The 24,820-nt window shown below is 27.5% G+C and overlaps 4 protein-coding genes across 10 annotated transcripts in view; 2 read left to right on the forward strand and 2 right to left on the reverse strand.

The window, feature by feature from the left end:
• Window positions 1-1,831, reverse strand: part of LOC130668048 (E3 ubiquitin-protein ligase TRIM9) — a 99,496-nt gene extending 97,665 nt beyond the window's left edge. Inside the window, exon 1 of one of the 3 annotated variants that reach the window (XM_057470038.1) lies at window positions 655-1,831. In XM_057470038.1, the coding sequence (XP_057326021.1) occupies window positions 655-1,146 (492 nt within the window). In that variant the 5' untranslated portion in view covers window positions 1,147-1,831. The remainder of the gene's footprint in view (window positions 1-654) is intronic. The other 2 variants (XM_057470037.1, XM_057470039.1) reach the window with 2 other exon arrangements.
• Window positions 1,832-5,527: 3,696 nt separating this feature from the next.
• LOC130668053 (L-2-hydroxyglutarate dehydrogenase, mitochondrial) lies at window positions 5,528-13,045 on the forward strand. 4 transcript variants are annotated; one of them, XM_057470046.1, is made up of 8 exons: window positions 5,528-5,677; window positions 7,810-7,892; window positions 7,992-8,193; window positions 9,219-9,431; window positions 9,507-9,698; window positions 9,786-10,057; window positions 10,172-10,351; window positions 12,850-13,045. In XM_057470046.1, exons 2-8 carry the CDS (start codon window positions 7,816-7,818, stop codon window positions 13,043-13,045), a joined length of 1,332 nt encoding a protein of 443 aa, XP_057326029.1. In that variant the 5' UTR covers window positions 5,528-5,677; window positions 7,810-7,815. The 4 variants fall into 4 exon arrangements, with proteins under 4 accessions (XP_057326029.1, XP_057326031.1, XP_057326032.1 ...); XM_057470048.1 differs by having other exon boundaries at window positions 5,623-5,677; window positions 7,997-8,193; XM_057470049.1 differs by having other exon boundaries at window positions 5,628-5,677; window positions 8,030-8,193.
• Window positions 11,561-16,924, reverse strand: LOC130668055 (post-GPI attachment to proteins factor 2-like). 2 transcript variants are annotated; one of them, XM_057470051.1, is made up of 5 exons: window positions 16,198-16,924; window positions 15,847-16,093; window positions 13,663-13,878; window positions 13,419-13,586; window positions 11,561-13,333 (listed from the first exon to the last, which is right to left on the reverse strand). In XM_057470051.1, exons 1-4 carry the CDS (start codon window positions 16,393-16,395, stop codon window positions 13,459-13,461), a joined length of 789 nt encoding a protein of 262 aa, XP_057326034.1. In that variant the 5' UTR covers window positions 16,396-16,924; the 3' UTR covers window positions 11,561-13,333; window positions 13,419-13,458. The 2 variants fall into 2 exon arrangements, with proteins under 2 accessions (XP_057326034.1, XP_057326033.1); XM_057470050.1 differs by having other exon boundaries at window positions 11,561-13,586; window positions 16,198-16,923.
• A 1,926-nt stretch (window positions 16,925-18,850) lies between these two features.
• Window positions 18,851-24,820, forward strand: part of LOC130667885 (WW domain-binding protein 4) — a 35,786-nt gene continuing 29,816 nt past the window's right edge. Inside the window, exon 1 of the mRNA XM_057469798.1 lies at window positions 18,851-19,119. Within this exon, the coding sequence (XP_057325781.1) occupies window positions 19,118-19,119 (2 nt within the window). The 5' untranslated portion in view covers window positions 18,851-19,117. The remainder of the gene's footprint in view (window positions 19,120-24,820) is intronic.

Consider the following 24,820-nt stretch of genomic DNA (forward strand, 5'->3'; position numbering starts at 1 on the left):
ATGTACCTGAAGATCAAAACGTTTTTTTCGAAACGAAAATAAAATGACAAAATGAAAAGTGAAAAATCTACTGTATTTATATTTCTGAAATTTTTCGCATAGGTGCTGGTATGTCAGCCGAAAATTGTAAACATCTCGAATTACCCCTAAAGCAGTCAAATTACATAAATTTTGTTATTATCGTTGCGTGAAAAACGTTCCGTACTTCAGGTACATAAGCTAGCAGCCAGTTAAAAATTTTCAATTTTTGTTTCAACGACTTAATTTAAAAAAAAAATAAAAATAAAAATATGCACATGTAGAAAATTTAATAAACTACAAGTGCAATTTTTTCAAATATTTTATTTTTAATAATTTATTGTTTAAAAAAAAATTCAAAAATTATTAGACGTCGGCTAACTTCAGTATCATTAATTTTTTTATTTTTTTGAAACAATAAATAATTAAAAAAAAAAATATTTCTAAAAATTACACCTGTAGTTTGTTAAATTTTCTACATGTGCATATTTTTAGTTTTCGTTTTTTTTAATTGATTTGTTGAAAAAAAAATCCTAAAATTACTAATTGTCTAACTTCAGAATCATCTGCATTCGCACTCATCTTCAGTACCATAAAAAAAAAGAAAAGAAGAAGAAAATAAAGAATTGATCGAACCTCGCACTGTTCGCAAGCAACTGTAGCTTCTCTGGGTTCGCCCTCGCACATCTGACACAGCAGCCTGACATTTCTTGCTTCCTGATACTTTTCAACAATTTTTTGCATTGAACGATATTTCGGCAAATTATGGGCGCCGCCCTCATCAAAATACACACTTTTGTGGCACACCGGGCAAGATAGACACAGTGTGCCACCAGAAGGCGGAAAACAGCCTCCATTTCCTGGTGTACCGACGTAACTTCCCGGTCTTGATGAGGTTGATGTACTGCTGCACACCACTCCTGAGTCTGTTTCTGAAAGTATGGACAATTTATCAGCCTCTTGGTCGGAGCCTGGCGCATTTGAACAGTCGGTCGTTGATTCTGGAGGTGAATCTGGCGGTGCTTGAAGATTTACAGCACACGATAAACACAGTGCGTGCCAACAAGGTAGAAGAACGGGATCACTAAATAGTTCTTTGCAGGTAGGACATCGTAATTCCTCTTCCATCGTGATATCACAATATACTGCCCGAGGACCTTACCAATCTCGCTCTATTAAATCACTCGCTTTTATTTACCCTATTTTTTAGTTATAATATAAGAGGACTTGGAGTTGTTTATTATTTTTATCTTATTTAAGATTTATCGTGGGAAGACTTTGATGTTTTACTATTACGTTTTACGTTTGTATTACAACTAAGGCCTGGTTATGCTTCGTATTATGGCCTTCGGTCAGACCGGTTCGATCCTGGTTGGTCAGAACGTGAAAGGTATTCAGTACACGACCGGTAAGCATCGAGTAAGAAATACTCCGATTTTTTAAAATTAAACTTTTTTAGTTGTCAATACAAAGTACGCACTCTTGTCAAACCGCGTAAACACAAATTCACTTATTGTCAAACTAATTATATGTGAGCGTGTAAATTAAAATTATAATTTTGATTTACATTTTCGGTCGATTTAAAAATTTTTTTTTTGGAGTTAAATTTTTTCACTTACTACAAAAAAACACTTCACTTATTTAAAAAAAAAAAAAGAACTAAAAACAACACAAGTTACACTATCGGTTGGACGCACGATATAAAATTACAACATCTGGCGCACGCGACCGTCGAGATCGGCGTTTCGCAGCGATACTGGTGCCGAGGCCGTCACTGAGTTTACTGACTCCCAGTGCAGAGTCAAAGAACTGCCGCGCAACGCCACCACGCAACACATCTTGCTCAGGGATGCTCCAAGTTTTTACTAATACAGTATCAGTGGGAGAAAAAAATACGGGGCATGCGTAAAATTTTTTTTTTTAAATTCCTATGATTTTTTTTTTTTAAATTACGATTGGAAATAATTTATTCGTTAATTGGAACCTGTTTCATCGAATAAATTGATTTTGAATGTAAATTTAAATGATACTGAAGTTTGCCGAGGTCTAATAATTTTTTATTTTTTTTTAAACGATAAATTATAAAAAAAAAAATATTCAAAAAAATTGCACCTGCAGTTTTTTAAATTTTCTATACGTGCATATTTTTAGTTTTTGTTTTTTTGTAATTGATTTGTTGAAAAAAAAAATCCGAAAATTACTAATTGTCTGATAACTTCGGAATTGTAAATTTAAGATACTGAAGTTAGCCGACGTCTAATAATTTTTGGATTCTTTAAAAGACAATAAATTATAAGAAAAAAAATATTTAAAAAAATTGCACTTATAGTCATGAGTGTGAATGTAGCAGACATCAGACAAATTTAAAATTATAAATAAATAGAGTAAATAATTAAAATAATAATACTTATAAAAAATGCACTTATTAATTTCAAAATTTTTTACATGCGCATTTTCTAAAAATTTTATTTTATTAATTATTTACTTTATTTATCAATAATTTAAAATCTGTCTGATGTCTGCTACATTCACACTCATCTTATAGTCTTGTTAATTTTCTACATGTGCATTTTTCCAGTTTCTTTTTTTCTTCAAATTTAATTGTTCAAAATAAAATCCTAAAATTTTTAATTGTCTGCTAACTTCCGGATCATAAGTTAGCTGAGGTCTAATAGTTTTTGAGTTTTTTTTTAAACGATATATTATAAAAAAAAAAAAAACATTTGAAAAAATTGCACCTGTAGTTTTTTAAATTTTCTACACGTGCATATTTTTAGTTTTTGTTCTTTTGTAAATGATTTGTTAAAAAAAAAATCCGAAAGTTACTGATTGGAGCGAAAAATTTTTTGGAGTTAATTTATAAATTGAAGAAATAGAATTTTTAATTTATTAATTTATTAATAATAATAATGGTAATTATTATTGTTAGTTATTATAAATTAAGAATCCAAGGTACAGTTTTTATTCGCAACGTTCCTGAAGTCCATTTACTATCTCTGTTGTTGAGGTGACGTCTGAGAGGGAAAGATGATGAGGAAAAAGAAACAAAAGGAATGATGAAGAGATATATATATATATTTATATGTATATGTATGTGTGTTTATAAGAGATACGAGAAATAAAATGAGAAGTATATAAAGTATAGAATTTATAAAGAGAAAGAAAGAGAAGAAAGAATACAAAATAGAAAAGAAATAGAGAAAAAAAGGGAGTTGATGAAGAAAGGAGCGATTGTGATGGATGAAGAGTTGCACAGGGTCAGGAAATATGGTGTAAAGATGGGGAGAGAAGTAAAAGCTATTGGTATACATATAATATGAATATGTTTTTGCACTATATGTTATACAAATCCAGGTGCATTGGGTGATTGTGTGTTGTACTACACGCATCAGTTCCGACGATCCTTATTCAAAAAAATAAAAACATATATAATACCCTCGACTGTTCACGTTCAATTAAATTGTCGGGTTCGAAGATCTAGAATTTAAAGCCAGCTGATATATATCGCGTGTTATTGATCCTGTGAAATTATTCGTGGCACGTTTTTTCGTTACTTTTTTATTTTTGTAAAAAATTATTTGATTGAAATAGTTTATTTTAAGTTTTTTGAAAAAATAAAATTAATTATTCCTAATGGAAAAATTATTATGCAAGTACTTTGAGGATAATTTTTTGTACACAGAAAAATAAACTTTAAAAATTAGTGTTTGAAATTATAACCCGGAACCTGGGTGTCAATACTCTAAAAAATTGGGAGTAAATTGGGAGTGATTACGGGTTTTATTTAAATCCCCATTCACTCCGATTCAGAATTTTAATATTAAAATAAACTCCCCTTCGGAGTAAATATCACTCCGAGGGGATTGAATACATAAACAATCATTCGCTTCGCATTTACTCCGGGTTCACTCCATTATTTTTTTACGATGTATAGGGAATTTTAATATTCCAAACAATAAGTTTTGTAATACATTTAATAAATTTTTAAGTTCAAGTTGCGAATTTTAAAGTTCAAATTTGAATTTTTTCAGCATCGACAATAAATTTTAATATTTATCCTAAAATTGCTTAATGATCCTGAAGTTAGCAGACAATCACCAATTTTTGAATTTTTTTTTTCAACAAATCAATTACAAAAAAATAAAATCTGAAAATATACACATGTAGAAAATTAAAAAAGCTACAGGTGCAATTTTTTAAATATTTCTTTTTTTTTAAATTTATAGTTTTTAAAAAAATTCAAAAATTATTAGGCGTCAGCTAACTCATGATCCTGAAGCTAGCAGACAATTTAAAACTTTAGGATTTTTTTTTCAACCAATCAATCACAAAAAAAGAAAAAATGCACATGTCGAAAATTAAAAAATCCATCGGTGCAATTTTTTTAAATATTTTTTTTTTTTATAATTTATCGGTTTAAAGAAAATCCAAAAATTATCAGACGTCAGCTAGTTTCAGAATCAAAGCTTATAACTCCAGTATCATATTATTTACGTTTTAATTATAAACTAAGTAATTACTATTCATATAATGATAGTATATTTACTGATCAGTTTATCATTATATTACTTGTCTCTCCTCAATTTCTAGCTCCTATTTTTCCGTACGAGAAAAAATATTTGAATAAAAAATAAAATGCAAAAAATATTGATTTATATCATCAAAATATATTTAATAAAAAACTTAACAAGATTGCGTTTGATGTGTAACATATGTATAATTTATTATCATCACTTGTCAGAGTCACAATAGTCGGTAACAAAATGGTACAATCAATAAAAGCCTTTGAGTAAATATCCCATTTTAATTCTCATTTCTCATTTGTGTCAAATGTCAATATTTTAATAAATGTTTTGCGTCTAAAGTTTTGAATTAAAAATACATAATATAAAAATGAATTGCGAAGATGTATATAAAAAAAGTTTAAGTATGATTAAAAAATTTAAATCGTTCGTATTTAATATTCCACTAAGGTTACAAAATTCGTGAGGAAATTGTTAAAATAATATTCAATTGAATATACATATTTTCTGGGCTAGTATATACAGAGCGAGGATTTTTAGGAGTTAAATTTGCATGTATAATGAGAGAATGGTAAAGCCACAATTCCCCGATTATCCGAGACCCCCAAAAGGGTTGCGATTCTCTTCGCATACCGGACATTGATGTCTATGTATTGTTTAACTTCAGAATCAACCGCAAGATTATTAATTAATACACTCGTAAATTCATTTAATTATTTTATTTATACAGATTTATTATTTATAAAAACAAATATATATGTATATATTTAGTCATAAATTTCAATACGAAGGCAGCTCCGTATTAAAATAATATGAGTTGAAAAATAAGTTTTAAGTGAACTATCGTTCAAGTTCAGTCTTCGTATGGTTTAATTAGATGTTCAGTTTGCATATTTATCATGTCATTAAAAAACATCACTATTACCAGTAGTAAAATAGAGAATGGAATAAGTACTGAGTTCATATGAAAATTTAGCGGCGCCACCTCCTGGTGATGGACCCACGCATCTTTATCTACGTGGCAAGAATTTCATCACATTGATGCTCGGAAATGAAAAATTTCGACATCAATAATTTTATACTAAGAATTTATTGTATATACTAATTACGGAGCGATATTTGACAACCATACACATGTGAGTAATTATTTAATTAATAAGAAACTCATTAATGAAAAATTTTTTTTATCTACTCTATTATTGTTGCCAGATCAAAACAAAAAGATTAAATGTCAAATTAATATATCGGGTGTAAAAAAATTTCTGTGTTATCATATGATTGTAATCATTAAAAAAAAAAAAACAATGAGTAATAAAATAAAATACACGTGATTGAATGTTTTGCACAAAATATTTGAAAAGGATGAAGACGGATTATTTTGAATAAATTGTCAATTAGTTTTTTTTTATTTAAATAATAACTGTCAAAAAAATTATTCAAAGATTTTAGCCTCGTTTTTGATAAAAAAAAAAAAAATTTTGATGACCCTGGTGAAAATTTTTCGGACTTTTCTCTGAAAAAGTTTTTAGAACTTTGAAAAAATCTTTAGAACTTTAGAACTGAGTTTTGCAGAGAAAATTTCGAAAAATTTCCACCTGGGGAAGATGAAAAAATAATTAATATGAAAATTTAATGATTTAATTTTTGTTCAGTAAAATAAATTAATTTTTCATAAAGATTATATTACATAGAAAGTGATCAGTTAACTTTAAAATAACTTGAATAATAAAAAATTTCAGTAAATAATAAATATAATAAAGTTTTGCGATTAAATCGCATCGTTAATATTACATAAAAGGCTGATTAATCTTTAGAAGTATAATAATAAGCATATTGAAGTAGAGTATAATAAAGAATTTAGTAGTCGGTATTATTATAGTTAGCAAAAAAATTGTAATGAAAATAAAAATAAAAGAGAACGCACTCGCATATGGTCATTAGGTAGAGAGTTATATTAATTCACCTGGTTCTTACGCTTTAATCTCAATAATCTCTGACTCTTTGACGTATTAACGTACGTATACATGCAGAACGTGATATAATATCAGATATTATATCACGAGAAACAAATAATAATGAGCTTTGCATTAATTTACCAGCGATATTTATCATAAAGTCATAATTTTCAAGGTACTACTGCCATTATTATAAATTATTTATTACCATTATTATTATTTATTATTAATATTGATCTTTTTTATTTTTATTCATTTATTATTTTATTTCTTTTTTTTTTTTTTTTTTGCAAAACAAAATCCGTAAATACGTTGCAATATAATACAACATTAAATAAGCTGCTTAACTTTTTGTACCATGACATATAATATGAAAAACTATAACTCATTCTGTTATTTTCTACTCTATATATCTACTATATATATATATACATATCTACCCGAATTTAATTTATTATTATCACGCACACGTGCATTTTGATTTTATTTTGATTAAAACTACGGAAATAAAATAAAATTTCAATTTAATCTATAGAGTAGAGGTACCATTTTGGCCAGTTTTGGAAACTTGAAAAATTTAAATAAAATAATTTGTAAAAGTTCCTAAAACGTCCTTTTTTGTTTTTAAATTTGCTTATAAAAACTTTTTTTTTACCATTAAATTTACTAAGGTTCCAAAAAACTTCCATTCGAAGTTCTAATCTGTCTCATGTTTAGAAGTTCCACATGCGGAACTTTTTTGGAATCTTTTTGGAAAGAATTTTTTTTACACGGACATGACATAATTATTTTTTAAAATGTATAATAAGATACTTTTATCTCACTATTAAATTAAAATTTTTATTTCATACTCTTTTATTAATTAAAATAAAGTATCAAATGTTCAAAAATAGAGTAGTAGACACAAATTTTACTTCTGTCCAAATGCGTTTAAATTCTGCAGACTAAGGGCCAGTTTTTCAAACCGAGTTTATTTTTATCCGGGTTTTAATTAATATTGCTAGTATATCTGTATATTAATAATATACAGATATTACAGATGTACCAGCAATGATAATTAAAACCCGGATGAAAATAAACTCGATTCAAAAAACTGGCCCTGAATAGTAATTTTGGTCAAATGAAAAAAAATATATAATTAATAATTTATATAAGAAAATAATTGTTTCAATAACACTTGAATTTAGTAACTTATTTTTAGTAAAATATCAACTATTTAGATGTCAAAATCACGAAAATAAACAAAAAAAAAATTTTGATGTATATTGAAAATTTAAAAAAACTATTAAGTAAAATAATTTTTTTTCAAACAGATTAAAATGTCATCGAGAATAATGAAACTAAGTAAATCAATCCGTCATTTGGGAATAACTTATCGCTACGCATCTACAGCAAGGTTAATAATATATATATTACTTTATAAAACAATTATATTTATTATCAATTGATATAATTACATTTTTGAATTTATTTGATTACATTATTTTATATGTAGTGCAGATCATCACGATACGTACGATTTGGTTGTCGTAGGTGGTGGAATAGTTGGCTGTGCAACGGCACGTGAAATGCTTGAGAGACATCCTGATATGAAAATAGTTATTGTTGAGAAAGAAAGTAAACTTGCTATGCATCAAACTGGACACAATAGTGGAGTCATTCATGCTGGAATTTACTATACTCCTGGTACCATAAAGGTAATAATTGACAATAAATAAATAAATTAATAAATTCTTCATTCGTAAATTTTAAGTAAATTTTAATAACAGAAGTATGGATTTAAAAAATGTATATATTTTTACAAGGTAAGAGACCCAGTACCCGATCAGAGAACTAATACCCGATCACTCATGTATTTATATATCTATATTTACTAAATGTTGCTAAATATAGACATACAAATAGATGAAGTGATCAAGTACTAGTTCCCTGATCGGGTATTGGGTCTTTTACCTCAATGTAAATTTTTTAATTGACGTCCAAATGAATTTTCCTAAAGAATCAAAAAATTGATTTAAATTAATAATAAGCAGGGTACAGAAGTTTGTGCTTAACAATAAGAATAAAAGAAAAGAATTTGCCCAAATTTCTCTACCTCAAAATTACGATCGCAAGCAAATTCACGTGAATTAAGTTAAAAGATATATTCAAATATTGAATGCCAGAAAAGAATGCTGAAATTGAGGCTGTGAAAGAAATATGTCAATAAGACAATCAACAAGATAATTAGCAAAACCACCAGCAAGACCGCCAGGAAGACAACGAGCAAGACAATTGTCTTGCTGGTGGTCTTGCTAATTTTCTTGCTGATGGTCTTGCTAACTGTCTTGCTCATTCTCTGGCTGGTGGTCTTGCTAATTATCTTGCTGATGTCTTATTGACATATTTTTTTCACAACCTTAATTTCGAAGGCTTGAATGACACTCGACATTTGAATATATCTTTTAATTTAATTTACGTGAATTTGCTCATGATCGTCGTATTGATATAGAGAAATTTGCGCGAATTTTTTTCTTTTATTCTTATTGTTGAGCACAAACATCCGTATCCTGATAATGAGTTATTACAGTAGAATCTTGTTATAAGACTATTTGCTGTCTTTTTTTATAAACCAGGTATCGCGATAGTTTGAGAGAGAAACTAATAGTCTTATAACGAGGTGCTACTGTATTAATAATTTAATCAATATATACAATTTAATAAATAAATAAATTTAATTTAGGCAAAGTTATGTGTAGAAGGTTTAAGAATGTCATATAGTTATTTTGGTCGACATAATATACCTTATAAAAAAGTTGGAAAGCTTATTGTTGCTCAGGATCAAGAGCAAGCTAAGAGGATTGACGATTTATATGAAAGAGGTTTGAAAAATAACGTACCAGAGCTAAAATTAATTGAGAAAAATGATATATGTAAATTTGAACCCAAATGCAAGGTAAAATATGACAGCAAAAAAATAAAAATAAAATCTTTGGAATTTGGACAAAAAATAAAAAATTTTGTTTTTTAGGGAGAAAGAGCTTTATGGTCACCGTGGACTGGAATAGTCGACTGGGGAGACGTTTGTCGTTATTTTGCTTCACAGTTTGAAAAGATGGGTGGCAAAGTTATTTTAAATTATGAAGTTAAGGGCTTTGCTGAAACAGCTGAGTCTAAGAAAGATGAAGAGTTGGTGCCTATTTCTGTGCTGTCGGAAAATAAAGCAAGTTTAATATTTTTTTTTTCTTTTTAATTATATATTATTTGAAATTAATTTTTTTTTTATGATGATGATAACAAAATTTGACAGACGATTAAAACAAAATACGTCCTGACATGCGCGGGTTTACACTCAGATCGTCTGGCAGTAATGACCGGTTGTGATTTGAGCCCAAGAATAATTCCATTCCGTGGTGAATATCTTTTATTAGATGAAAAGAAAAGGCACCTGTGTAGGACAAATATCTATCCAGTGCCAGATCCAAGGCTTCCGTTTCTCGGTGTTCATTTTACTCCAAGAATGAACGGTGACATTTGGCTTGGTCCCAATGCCGTATTGGCTCTCGCCAGAGAAGGATACAGGTTCATTATTATAATAACTAAATCAATACTTCTTATATAAATATATTAGTATAACCATCTGAACTAACATATATATGATTATCATTATCGTTGTTTTTTTTTATCATAATTTAGTTGGACTGATATAAATATAAAAGACTGTATCGAGATGGCAAAATTTCCAGGACTTTATAAATTATGCTTTCGATATATTATTCCTGGATGTAAGGAAATGATTAAATCACTTTTTTATCCATTGGCAGTAAGTGATCTGCAAAAATTTATCCCTGAACTTTCTCGAAAAGATATTAAAAGGTATGTCTATGAATAAGAATACTTTTTTTTTAAGCCTGACATTCCAAAACATTTTAAGTTTAAAAAATATAAATGTTACACTCGACTATTTTTTTTTTCTGAGCATACTAGCGGCTCAAATAAAATTACTAGCAAATTGTGACATTTTTAAATATTTTCTACACTGTAAAAAATCGGGAGTGAATACAGATTTTATTTAAATCCGCGTTCTCTGCCATCCGAATAATGATGAAAATGAAAAGTCTTTTTCTTTAACTTCATAAGCGTGAAAGTTTTTATTGTCAGCTGCTTATAATTTTTAAAAATAATTCCGCGTGAATATATGGAGAAAAAAATTGTAGTTATTTCCGTACTCAATGTAAATGTCAAAATATACAAAAGAACTAATCTCACTATGTATTAGTAACTCTTTTTACAATTAACATTTTCCGAAACTTCCTTCGGAGTGGAATTCACTCCAAGGGAATTAAATAAATAAAAATGACAGTAAAGTTGGCGGATATCTTACAATTTTTACAATTTTAAAATAATATTAAGCGCTGAGTCCATTATAATAATACTGGTTAGTTTAAAAGGAAAGATGGACAAAAAGAACTGATGTAAAACTTTTTTATTTCATCGCCAACGTTTCGTCGACTTCTTCAGTCTATCATGAGAAACATTATTACTAATTATTGAAATTCACAATGAAATTCACAAATTCTTACTGTCATTGATATGGTTATGTGGAGTAGTTACAAAAAACTATGTACTACGTGGGTTTTCAATGTAATACCTTTGACATTGACTAATATGTAAAACGTCTAATTTTGGTAAATAGTTTTGTTATATATTTTACACTGAGAAAATAAAATAATATTGTCCAAACAAGAATTTCTTGGTTCAAGAAATCCGTTCAAAATATTTAATTTATTATTGTTAATTATCAATTTCTTGAGAAAAGAGCATCAAATTTATTTTTGATATTATATTATGAGTAAACAAAAGAATAGCTTCACTTGAATTAAATAAAAATTATTTCCATCAATTCTACGAATTCTTGAGACAAAATTATATATTCTCGAAAATTATCAAGAATACAGTTCTTGTATCAAGTAAATATTCTTAATAAAAGTATTTTTTTTTCTCAGTGTAGTATTTATAATTTATCGTTACATATTTGTCTTTATATAGATATGTTTTATGATTGTGAATTTTAATAATTTGTAATAATGTTTTCATGATACCAGCATCGAAACTTGAAGTTTCAGTGTCTCTACAGCCCGTCGAAACAAGCTAATTTCAAGCCGATGCTGCAAACAACTGCTAGCAAATTCGTAATTCACAAATCCCTGCACAGCGGGCAGAAACATGCATGTTTCTGCCCTGTGCTAGTTATATTTAATGTTCATTTTCAGCCTTATTACTCTCATTTGTTTGCTTGTCACTTCAGTTTACTCATTTCATGTTTTAAGTGACAGTTTTAATTAACCAAATAAAATTAATAAAAAATGAGTGAAAATAATATTTTTGTCTTATTTACTATTTAATAAGTGACTGTAAATCACATATTTCTCATTCTCTAACAGTTTTCCGCATCATCGGCTTGAAATTAACTTGTTCCTTACTGGCTGCTGGCACTGAATCTTCAAGTTCCGATGCAGGTAATCATGAAAAATATAGTGTGTGACTCAAGATAAAACACGATTTCAAACTGCGGGTGATGTCAGCCAACCTCACCCTAGTCTGAAATCGTATTGTTTCATCCCTTGTCACACAATATACTATTCTCATGGTAGAACCCTGAAGAAGTCGACGAAACGTTGGCGATGAAATAAAAAAGTTTTTCATCAGTTCTTTTCGTCCATCTTTCCTTTTAAACTAACCAGTTTTAAAATAATAGAATAAAATTTTTTTAACAAAAAAATTAAAAATGGGCTTCTAGAAAATTATAAAATCAGTACATGTATTTTTTTTACTTTATCAATTAAATTGTTTAATTTTTTTATATGTAATTTAAAAATTGTCTCGTCTGCTACATTTACACTCATGAAACAAAGTCATCCACTGCGCGTTCACTCCACAAATTTTTTACAGTGTAAGGTTGCAAATATTATTATTATTGATAATAATCATTGTCCTACTTTAATGATCACTTAAATTTACTGTCTTTAAAATTTGTTTGTTTTGCCACTTGCGACTTAGAATGACAAACTTGATTATGACAATAAAGATAGCAGACATTTAACAATATTTGGATTTTTTTTAACAAAAAAATAAATATTAAAAAAAATATTTTGAAAAATTGCACGTATAGTTTATTAAATTTTCTACAAATGCATTTTTTTTATTATTTATCTATCAAAAAAAAATTATTTAAATTTCAAATGTCTGCTACAATATACTCATAACTTGATGTACAAAACTAGTATAAGTTAACGTCAATATAATCAATTACTGTTCTATTTAATATAATTAATTATTTTGTCGGTTTAATAATTAAAAAAATTTATTAACAGAGGACCAGCTGGTGTAAGAGCACAAGCAATGGATAATGATGGTAAATTAGTCGACGATTTTGTATTTGATAATGGAGTTGGAAGCATCGGCAGCCGAGTACTTCATTGTCGTAATGCGCCGTCACCAGCTGCTACAAGTAGTATGGCTATTGCTAAGCATATATGCAATAAACTTGAAACAGATTTCAAATTTTAGCACCAATAATAATTAATAATAAAAAAACTACGAGCTGTCATAAAAAAAATATGACTGTCGATTTTTTAAAAATGAATCAAAAATTGTATTTTATATACTAAGTCGTTGATGTTCATGACCTGATTTACTTATAAGTATATACTGACATGTTGGTTATCAAATAATATATACATTTTATTTTACATATACACGAGTTTTTTTCAGTTAATTTCACAAATTACCACTTTTTCCAGTCCTTGACCTCTAAATATATTCATTATTTTTCGTTGTATTGTTAAAAGTCATCGACTATAATTGATTAAGTGTAGAGCATTCTCAAAAATTAGTATTAAAAATATACTGTCACGCAGTAATTATCAACAATTGTACTTACATATGTACAATATATTTATAAATAATATATGTTTATTTATTTAAACGATTCTTAGACCTCGCGTTGATACTAAAAGCCTTCTTTCGGCAAAATCCCACGCTGCTGTTAAATGAAACATCATATTTGTCATAACGACCATGTATTCTGACAAAGCGAACATTGAGTAAACTAAGAAAAATATAAATGTAATAAATTAACATTATATTGACATGTTAAATATGAATTTTTAAAAAATTATAAATACCTAGAGGCTCGCAGTATTGATTATGTCTCCAAAAGAAATAACAAGCGCTTAAAATTGATAAGACGTTCAATGTCAGAGCACGAACTTTTAAGACACATGATTTTGATTCTGATGGATCTCTGGCAGAACTTCGACAATTTTTACATATATAAGTCGCTACTATCATATGTACAAAAGACATAAGTAAAAATGTGATGAAAGATAGTTTATGAAAAGCTGAAAAATTAAAAATATTTAATTAATTTTTATAGAAACTAGATGTACAATTAAATTTTAATAATTAATCAGGTAAATTAATACTTTTTTTAATAATAATTGATAAAATTATCGACAATTTATCTTATAATTATTGATAAAAAATGTAAATAAGTAACTGTAGCGAAGTACCAGCATTCAACCTCCGTTAACTTTGCATTGAAATAAAAATTCAATGAATTTGAAACGACAAGTTTAATAAAAGACAAAAATCCATTTAATGAATGAATGAATAAATAATATGTCTTAAAATCATTTATTAATAAAATATGTAAAGAAGCTGGCAATCGAGTACTTAATTTACCTAAAGATAGGAACGTTTTTCGTAAAATGAAAATAAAAAAACAGAATGAAAAGTAAATAATCTACTGGATCTAGATTTGTGAAATGATTCACATATAGATGCTAGTATGTCAGCCGAAAATTCCAGGCCATGTCCAATCTCCGAAAGTCACCCTTACGCAGTGAAATTACACAAACTTTTTTAATTTTCGTTGCGCGAAAAACGTTCCAACCTTCAGGTACATAACGAACTCAAATTTCTGACAGATTGATTCTAAAGAATATTTTCAAAAACCCAAGTAACACGCTTAATTGTGACATCTATTATAGAAGTTTTGAGGCTGTTTTTTGACACCAATGAGGCACTAAAATTTAGACAAAGCAGTCAGAAATTTATGTCACCGAAAAAACATCGGCTTAAAAGACTAGGCACAAGCGGCGACTAAAAGTAAATTACAAATAAGTCATCTAAAGGATTTTTTAATTGAAATGACTTTTTGAAGATGGAAAAAAAAACACAAATTTCCTATGACTTCAAGGACCAACATCCGTATGTCTTATTTGAGTAAAAAACTTGGCTTTAGGACAAAAAAAAATGTGTCTTATCTTTTTAAAGGGAATCTTTATGACATCTGAAAGTTGTCTCTGTGCTACTTGGTAAATTTCATGTGCTTACCCAAGTAGCACGCTTGGCTTTGGGACATCTACGAGATAGAAGTTTTGAGGCTGTTTTTTGACATCAATAAGAGACCCAAATGTTGACAAAGCAGTCAGAAATTTATATCACCGAAAAAATGTCTACTTAAAAGACTGGACATAAGTAACGACAAAAAATAAATTACAAATAAGTCATCTAAATGATTTTTAAATTTAAATGACTTTATTTAAATGGGACAAAAAGAACTAAAAATTTCTATGACTTCTAGAACCAACACCTGCATGTCTTATTGAAATAAAAAAAGGGCTTCAAGACAAAAAAATATTTGTCTTGTCGTTTTAAAAGGCGCTTTTATGACATCTCAAAGTTGTCTCTGTGCTACTTGGATTACTTTTTTTTTTAATTTGAATTTTTAAACCTTATTCTTTTCAATGATCTAAAAATTCTAAATATAGTCATCGGGCCAGGATTTTTGCGTTAATTTAAAAATAATTAATAATTAGTGGTGTGAATTTTTTTATATTACGGGGAAAATATTGGTCTTATTAAAAAATTTTTTAAACAAAAGTTGTAGAAAATTTAACTTTCTAAAAAAAATGTCTCTTATAATTTTTTCTTCGGACTAATAAGAAGGCCGTAGTTTCAAAATTAAGATTTTTATAATTAATCAAATTTTGAATCATTCATCATGAATCTTAATTTTTGAATCACGGCGAAAATATTGATCGTATAAAAAAATCATAAGGGACGTTTTTTTTAGAAAATTAAATTTCCTACAACTTTTGTTCGAAAACTTTTTTGATAAGACCAATATTTTCGCCGTTATATCAAAAACTTGAACTACTCATTTAAAAAATAAGGCAAAAATCTTGTCCCCAATAATCAATCAATTCACTCAAGTTTTTTCTCGTAAATATTGACATAAAACATCTTAGTATATTATAACAATCGACTGTTAAATAGGATAATTAATAATTTAAAAAATATACCATAGTTTTCATTGGAAGTCCAGAAACTCAACGTAACCAGCGAAATATTTTCCACAGCATAACTAAATAATGCGATATTTACAACACCTTGCGCCCATCTGTACACAGTTTGTTGATAGTAATAATAATACATAACAAGTATTAGAGCTCTAATAACAACTTGAATAGCAATTGCGGTTTTCCAAACATCGCTTTGTGGTCTATAATGGCCAATAGCTGCCGAAATCGATGGCAAAACATTGAATACCTATAAAATAAACCAAACCATCATAGCATACTAATTAATAAAAATAATTAACAATAAATTCCATACACTTCTTAGTTACAATATTAATAAATTAATAAACTTACATTGCAGTGAGTTGAGGTCGCAGCTTCAAAATTATAAATAATAGACCAAATAACACAGAAAATAAATCCAAAGAATGGTAACGCGACAGTAAACCAGGCAAGTTTTTTAAACGGAATAATTATACGATAACGTGGGGCATCTTCGTCAATCAATGGAATATAATCCGAATTGAAACGAACTTTATACATTTTTTCCATTCAAATAATTATTATTTTTTATAAAAAAAAAGGAATTTTGTAAATGAATTTTTCTAACCTAATTTTGTAAATGAACCGAAATGAACTTGACGTTGTCATCACTTGTAAAAACCTTCTTATCAGTAATCATTTAATGGATTATCAATTTAAAATCCATTATGATTCTGATAACGTGATAACTTGATAAACGCATAGTTTAAGTAACGTAAATTTTAATTACCACGATTTTTAATTGTCATGGGATTGATGTGGAAAAAATTATCCACTGACATTTTTATTTAAATTTATATGTATATTATTTATTTATTGATTTAATAAAATAATATGAATGATGTCTTATTGGAGAAGGTTCATTCGATAACCTCGAATAATATATAACTTTATCACTGGAAGTAAAATAAATAGTATGGGTAAACGCAATCACTGGTGAAGAAGTGAATTATTATATTTTTAAATGGTTTCGAATTATCTAATGATTTATGTATAAAAAAGTGTTATATATTTATGTACTATAATTGTTTGAACGCAGTGGTTGAGATATATATTAAGTATACAATATATGTGTACTGATTCAATATAAAAGTTTTTGAACAGTCAGTAAATTGAAAAAAGTCAAGTGTCAAATTTACATTAACGACAGATGGCAATTCAGAAGTTATTTAATTTGAAAAAATTGCATCTATAATCTTTTTAATTTTCTACATGTGCATATTTTTATTTTTATTTATTTTTTAAATTAAATTGTTGAAAAGAAAATTTAAAAATTGTCAATTGTCAATTGTCTGTTAACTTCAGGATCATTTTTTTGTGATACTGAAGTTAGCCGACGTCTAATAATTTTTGAATTCTTTTAAAAACGATGAATTATAAAAAAAAATATTTGAAAAAATTGCGCCTATAGTCTTTTTAATTTTCTACATGTGCATATTTTTATTTTTATTCATTTCTTAAATTAAATTGTTGAAAAGAAAATTCGAAATTTGTCAATTGTCTGCTAACTTCAGAATCATAATTTTTTAAACACTTTTTATTTTATTGTTTATCGAGCGGCTTATTTGAGAAATAAATTATTAGAAAGCTGAGAAAACTGAGAAAATCGTATGTCAAAATAAAATGGCGGCAAAATATGATAAAAGAACATTTAACAAATTAAAAAAAAAACACGCAATTGTTTAAACAAACCTTGGCGGAGAAATAATATGCAGAAGGGTGTCCTAATACACTTGGAGATTTAATTTAAACTGCTTCAAGTGTATTAAAGCCAAAAATACGTCACTTAACTGCTATTTTCCACCAGACGATGCCAGATGATTTTTCTCAGGATCTTGGAAGATATCAGCATCAGCATTGAACACTTAACACTTTACACTTAGCACTGAACACTTAACTAAACTGCAGACACTTTGCACAATTTAAATTAATAAAAGATAAACTTTACAATCACTGCACAATTTTACACGACGCCACAATACTGGGTTTCTATTCAAACGTAGGAAAGATCTGTACCACTACTGCCATTGTCTATGATACTGACTGCCGCTATTGGACCGCCAGTTGATACAAAACAATCGACAATCGACTTTGCGATTCATCGACCGTCCCCACTTTAGCAAACATTTGAACGTTGAATACAACGACGCGCATTAGCGCTGCCTTGGCGCGAAATTTCAAAATTTAAATTTAATAATTTCATTAAATTTTATTTGTGTCGATAATTGTATTAATTAGACGGAAAAATGTGGTCAAAATTTTTAAATTTTCATTAGTAATTTTTCTTATTAATTGAACAGTAAATTTAAATATTTGAAAAATAAATTGGAGAAAAATTAAAAATTGTACGTTAAAATAAAATGGTGGCAAAATATGATAGAAAAATATGTAAAATATTATAAAAAAAAAAAAAAAAAAAAAACACCTAAGTGTTTGAACAAACCTTGGCAGAGAAATAATATGCAGAAGGGTGTCTTAATACACTTGGAGATTTGAATTAAATTGCTCTAAGTGTATTGCAGCTAAAAAACGTCACTTAACTGCTATTTCCCACCAGACGATGCCAGATGACTTTGCTCAGGAATTTGGGAGTTATCACCAGCAGCAATTCGCAACACTTAACACTTGTACTGAACACAACACTTTACACTAGCACTGAACACTTAACTTCACCACAGACACTTTACACAATTTAAATTAATAAAAGATAAATTTTACAATCACTGCACAATTTTACACGACGCCACAATACTGTGGTTCTATTCAAACGTAAAGAAGGATCTGTACCACTATCGTCTCTATAAAATTCAAAAATTATTAGACATCAGCTAACTTCAGTGTCATCAGATGGCATCAAGACTTGGCCGATTGATTTTTTTTTCTTCTGTGCTTCCATATTTGAATCCAAGATGGCGGCACTTCCAATTTTAAATTTCAAATGTCAGCTGATCGTGGTCTAGTTTGTGAATAAAAATACATAGTTTTGTGTTGATTAATTTTAAAAACATAATAAATCGTATTCTTTTAATTAAAGTATTATATTAATTTAAATAATCATATATTTAAAAGTTTAAATTAAGAAGGAAGTTATTATGAAAAAATAATAATTTCATGTGTTAATAATTGAAGTTTTTATAAAAATACAAAATAAAAATTTTGAGGTTATACCTAATGTGTGTGGTGAATTAAATTTAAAAATTGACGAGTTTTAGATTTTTGTCCTGGTGAAAAAATGTAAGTAATTATTTCAAATATTCATGTATACAATTATTTATTTAACTATTATCAATAATCAATTAAGCATCAAAACGAAATAAATTTTCAAATTCATAAATAGAAACTCATAGAAAATGAGTTTTCGACGCATGTATCAACAACTTTTTATTTAGTTTAATAATATATAGTTTAAATTAAGTTCCATTAGTTTTGTTAATGTATTTAAATTTATGATAATTGCGTTTCCTTTTCTTTTTTTTATTTTTACAATTCAAACGTAAATTTTCCATTTCTATTCTTACGACATTTTTTAAGTGTATTTACATGATACTGAAAATAGCATAGGTCTGATAATTATTTTCTCTCGATATTTTTTCTATAAACAAATTATATATTACAAGAAAAAATTATTTAAAAACATCTGCACAAACATTTCGAAAAGTCCCTCGTATACATATTTCCATTTCGTTTTAGATTTGGGTATATTTCTTTGAGAAATATATCAACCGTCGAAGGTCTCATGTGACAATTTTCAAAAAATTTTACTATAATTTATTTCATTTTGCGCGAAATGCCGAAAAATGCCATCAGTTCAATCGTTTATATATGTATATAGTTGGTATAATGCGCCATGTCAGATCGATGCTGGCTGAAATTTTTATCGGATCTTAATGAAACTTGGTACGCTTGTTCTTTAGGAAATTACCTTGATCAAGTTCAAAAATGAGAAAAGTCGATCAAATAGTTCAAGAGATGTGGACTTTTGCTTTCACTGTCATGTATTTGCTAATTAAATTCGAAAACTCAGTCAATATATTTATATATAAATCAGTATCCGCCAAAAGTATACTATAGAGCCAATTGTATTTTACAGATAAGCTATAAATTTATTTTATTATCTTTCATTTGACAATAAGTACTGAGCTCACCTGACAATTAGTACTAGAAATTGTTGTATTAAATTAAGTGATGATCAAAATAGATGAAACTATTCGAAATTTCTATTAATATCTCTTCTTTATAATATTATCGTCAAGCTACTGCACTGTAAAATATTGGGAGTGGATTCGGAGTAATTACGGATTTTATTTCAATTCGAACTCACTCGGAGTTCTGGAGTTTTAGAAAAAATTACTCCGCATACGGAGTAAATAGGGAGTTTGTTTTTTCTACGGAGTGATTTCGGGGTGATATAGATTTTATTTAAATCCGCATTCGCTCCGATTTGGACTTAATATTAAAAAAACTCCCCGTCGGAGTGAATTTTACTCAAATGGAATTAAATAAATACACAGCCATCTGTGCTGCATTCTCTCCGGATTTAATCCGCGTTCACCCCGCACATTTTCTACAGTGTGTAATTTAGTTAGTAAAATAACACCATAGAAAAATGTATTTGAAGATCGGATCGTTTTTCGTGAAACGACAATAAAAAACAAAACGAAAATTTAAAAAACTATTGGATCTAAATTTTTGAGATGTCTAGCATATGCACTAGTATGCCAGACGGAAATTGCAAATCACTTCTAACTACTCCTTAAGCAGTTAAATTACATAAATTTTTCATTTTCGTTTCGTCAAAAACGTTCCGTTCTTCAGGTACATATAGAAAAATATTTAATTGTTAAAAAAGTAATAAAATTAAATTTTTATAGTCCAATGATAAATTTTAATTTTGAAAATTATTCTTAAAATTTGAGTCGTTCAAAAAAAAGACGATCAACACTGAAATACTATTCATTTCAACTATTATTAGTCGATATCATAATTTCTATGGCAATGCAATCAACTATATTATGATTCATTTCCAATTTAAATAAATAAATTGAATTTCTTATCCTATTGTCCCATATTTGGAGTATATACAATAGTTATATTTATATATAACTAACAAAAAAAAATTTATCGATTATTCAAACATAAATTTTGTATTTTAAAATAATCAACCAATCATAGTTTAAATTAATTAGTTGCTTTCATTGTATTTCAAATTTTCATCCATCACTATTCGTAATTCTCATTAAAAATTGTGATAAACTTTAATGCACATTAATTTTTAAATGAAAGAAAATTTAAAATTTTTTTCATTGACTTCAGAGTTTTTTTTTAAACATGAAAATGTCACGTCTCGCTTTGATCCCCAGTCTTTTTTACAAATTAATAAAAAAAACTAACTCTGTAGAACAGTCTTAAAGCTGTATACTTTTTACGTAAGCTCTTTGACCTCGAACTCGTTTCAAGCTCACAAATTTTTTTTTGTCTAATTTTCTATGATAAATGTCGTAGGATTTAGAAAAATAATTTTTAGTTCTTTTAATTCTCTCAACTGATTGATTGACTAAGACAGTCCTTGTAATGAACAGAATGATTTATCGTGATTAAAAATTGATTGAATTCTAAGATCAATCACTCGGATTAAAATTTTATTTTCTTAACATCACTTAAACCATGGATTTAATATCTCAAAATTTAAGAAATTATTATATAAGCCTCGGTAGAATTTGTTTACTGTTAAGAAACATCCAATCCAATAAATTTATCCAAGAGAAATCATTTGGATAAAATTTCGAAAACAAATGATTTTATATTTATGACAACTGTCAACTCCAACTGATTAGTACTCGGAGTAATTAATAGGATTTATTATTAAGTCGTTTTATGTGACGACTTATCATTGGATTTAAAAAAAAAATAATATTTTTTAATTGAAATTAAATTATTAATGGATACAAAATAATCGTTTATTATTAATTAAATAATAAATTAATTTCTATTGAATGAATAACTATAATTATCATTTTCCATTAAGAGTATAAAATATCAAATTTATTGTCGATATAAAATATGATTGATTAATAATAACTGCGGTAACTTACTATACGAACAGGTATTCATATAAATTAAATATGCATACGTTCGTCGTAAATCCAACAAATTATACCATGCTTCTATAATTAATTAATTAATAAATTATTCATAATAATAAAATAACAATAATCCAACAATTTATTTGCAACATAAAAAGTATAATTGATTAATTATAAATCATGACTTAGTGTAGCCAATTAGTAATACGATAAAGTTCAATTAGACTTTAGCGAAGAAGAAATTAAAAGAAATTAATAGAACTTTGTAGAAAAAGAATAAATAATGTTACTGATTTAATAAAAAATGACCAATTACAGTCGTCGTTTAACTGATTAACTCACTTGAGCTAAACTGCTGTTTTATTGTTTAAATTTTGGCTCTTAAGACATGTTTATTGTTCAATGTGCAAGTTGCTTTTGATCCTTAATAATAAACGTTTTACTGAGACGGTTGGCGCCTGTACGATAATATCATCATTGGCAAATAGAAAAGCACTTACATCTTATATTTTACATTTTATGTACTACATGTATACATATATATAGTATAATATAATGTAATATACAGCAAAGCATCATTAAATATTGTTCCTGAGAGAGCTATTACACTAGCTGAGTGTTAGAGTACACGGAAAAAAAATATAAGAAACTTTACTTAAAAATATGAGTTACAATTACTAAATTCATATTGTAAAACGCTGTGAGTAATTGTGTAATTTTTACTATCTTGAGAATTTAATTTTTATTTATATTTAGTAATTTTTCTTATTTGAATACGGAAATAAATATAAACTGCATTAGTAAATTTGACTATATATTTAGTAAATTTTATTATTCCGTTTAGTAAATTTTGATGCAGAAGTTAGCCGACGTCAAATAATTTTTGGATTTTATAAAAGACGATAAATTATAAAAAAAAAAAATATTTACGAAAATTGCACTTATAGTCTTTTAAATTTTCTACATGTGCATTTTTTCAGTTTATTTTTTTCTTCAAATTGAACTGTTCAAAATAAAATCCTAAAATTTTTAATTGTCTGCTAACTTCAGGATAATAAATTTTGACTATATTAGAATGGAAATATATAAAATTAAATTTTTATTAGTATTTCGTAAATTTATTTTCGTTACATGAAAAATGTTCGATCTTCAGGTACATAGTAGGGTGGGCCGAAAATCCGCTTTTTTTAAATTTTCATTATTAATACCCAAAATATTTTTCTTTGTACAAAAAAAAAATTTTTCGGAATACAAAAAAAATTTTAGGTCGATATCTTAGGCTCGCCAAATCCCGCTAAAGTTAGAAGTCGTTTAAAATTTTTTTCCAACTCATTTTGTTCGAAAATTTAATTTTCTACAGAACAGACCTAATAAAAATTTATTCAAAGTTGATAATTACAAAGATAATAGCGATTCTTGGTGAAAGCCACCAAATAACGAGAACGCGGCACGAAAATAAAAAAAACAAAATGAAAAGTAAACAATCTACTGAATCTAGATTTCTAAAATGTTTCGCATAGGCACTAGTATGTTAGCCAAAAATTGTAGCCACCCCCAATTACCACTCAAGTTACCCTTAAGCAGTAGAATTTTATAAATTTTTTCATTTTCGCGCGAAAAACGTTTCGATCTTCAGGAACATGTCCTTTCTTAGTCTGTCGGTTCGATATCTTCTTCGAACGAAATTTTCTGAACTTGTAATATATATTCGTGTACGCTATCCTTACCAACTTTTAATTTTATCGATCTGCTTTAGAAAAACTGCAAACTTTATATTAATTTCTAGTTGCTGTCTAATAGTTAATACTACGCTATTCATCTATTTTACAGAAATTACTAAACACATTGTAATTTTTTTATACTGTAGAGTATTTAATGCATATATTTAGTTGATTTTTATATTTTTACAGAGTAAATATCGTTAAGTCATACAATGAAATGTATTACTAAACGTTAAGTAATAATTAAATATTTTCTTTATAAAATTTGCTGTTCGATTAATAAAAAATACGAATGAATTAGTAGTAAAAGTAATAATATAGCAATTTTTCAGGTAAACACAATATTAATTACTATTGTGCGATTTTGACTATACATTTAGTAATAAATAGTAAAAGCAATGCACTTATTGATTTGCATTAGTACTTCTTACTAAAATGTATTAAACAATAAAATATTTTCGAGACTCGTTTTCTCCGTGTACCAACTAAGATTTTTACTTGGCTCTGCGGTATTTATATATATTTTTTTTTAAGTAACACAAATTGGCATCCATGATAATAGTAGACACAGACAGATGAACTATGGAGACATGCAATCTATGAAATACTAACTGAACCGCGTTTGGCAGGCTTCATATGCTGTGCTTGTTACAGACGCATTGCGTCGTGACCCCACTGCTATTGCCATACTATGCCAGGAAAATCCCGCAATAAAATAAGACAAATACGATTAAAAGAATATGACACAATAGATGAAGCTATTTTTTCCCAATACTTTTTCCAATAATTTACAGGCAAAACTTAATTTAACGTTTTTATTTCATTTTTTTTTTTTATGTCACAATTAAAGAGGATTTAAATTTAAATCAATTTATTGTCACGATTGATGTCTCAATATCAACGTGTACATTTTTTCTTTTGTTAACTGAAGTGTATTTGAAATACATTATCGACAAGTTTATGATTTACTTTAAAAACCTGTTCGACAAATATGTCTGTTTATTAAACTGTCAATATGTTTTTTTTTTTTTTTTTTTTTTTTAACGTGACAATCCAGTTAAACACGTACTTGTATTATACATGAATTATTTATATTAGAAAATAATATTTCATTTTGACAGGTGTGAGTAA

Source organism: Microplitis mediator, chromosome 5 (genome assembly GCF_029852145.1).
Source record: "Microplitis mediator isolate UGA2020A chromosome 5, iyMicMedi2.1, whole genome shotgun sequence".
NCBI lineage: Eukaryota > Metazoa > Arthropoda > Insecta > Hymenoptera > Braconidae > Microplitis > Microplitis mediator.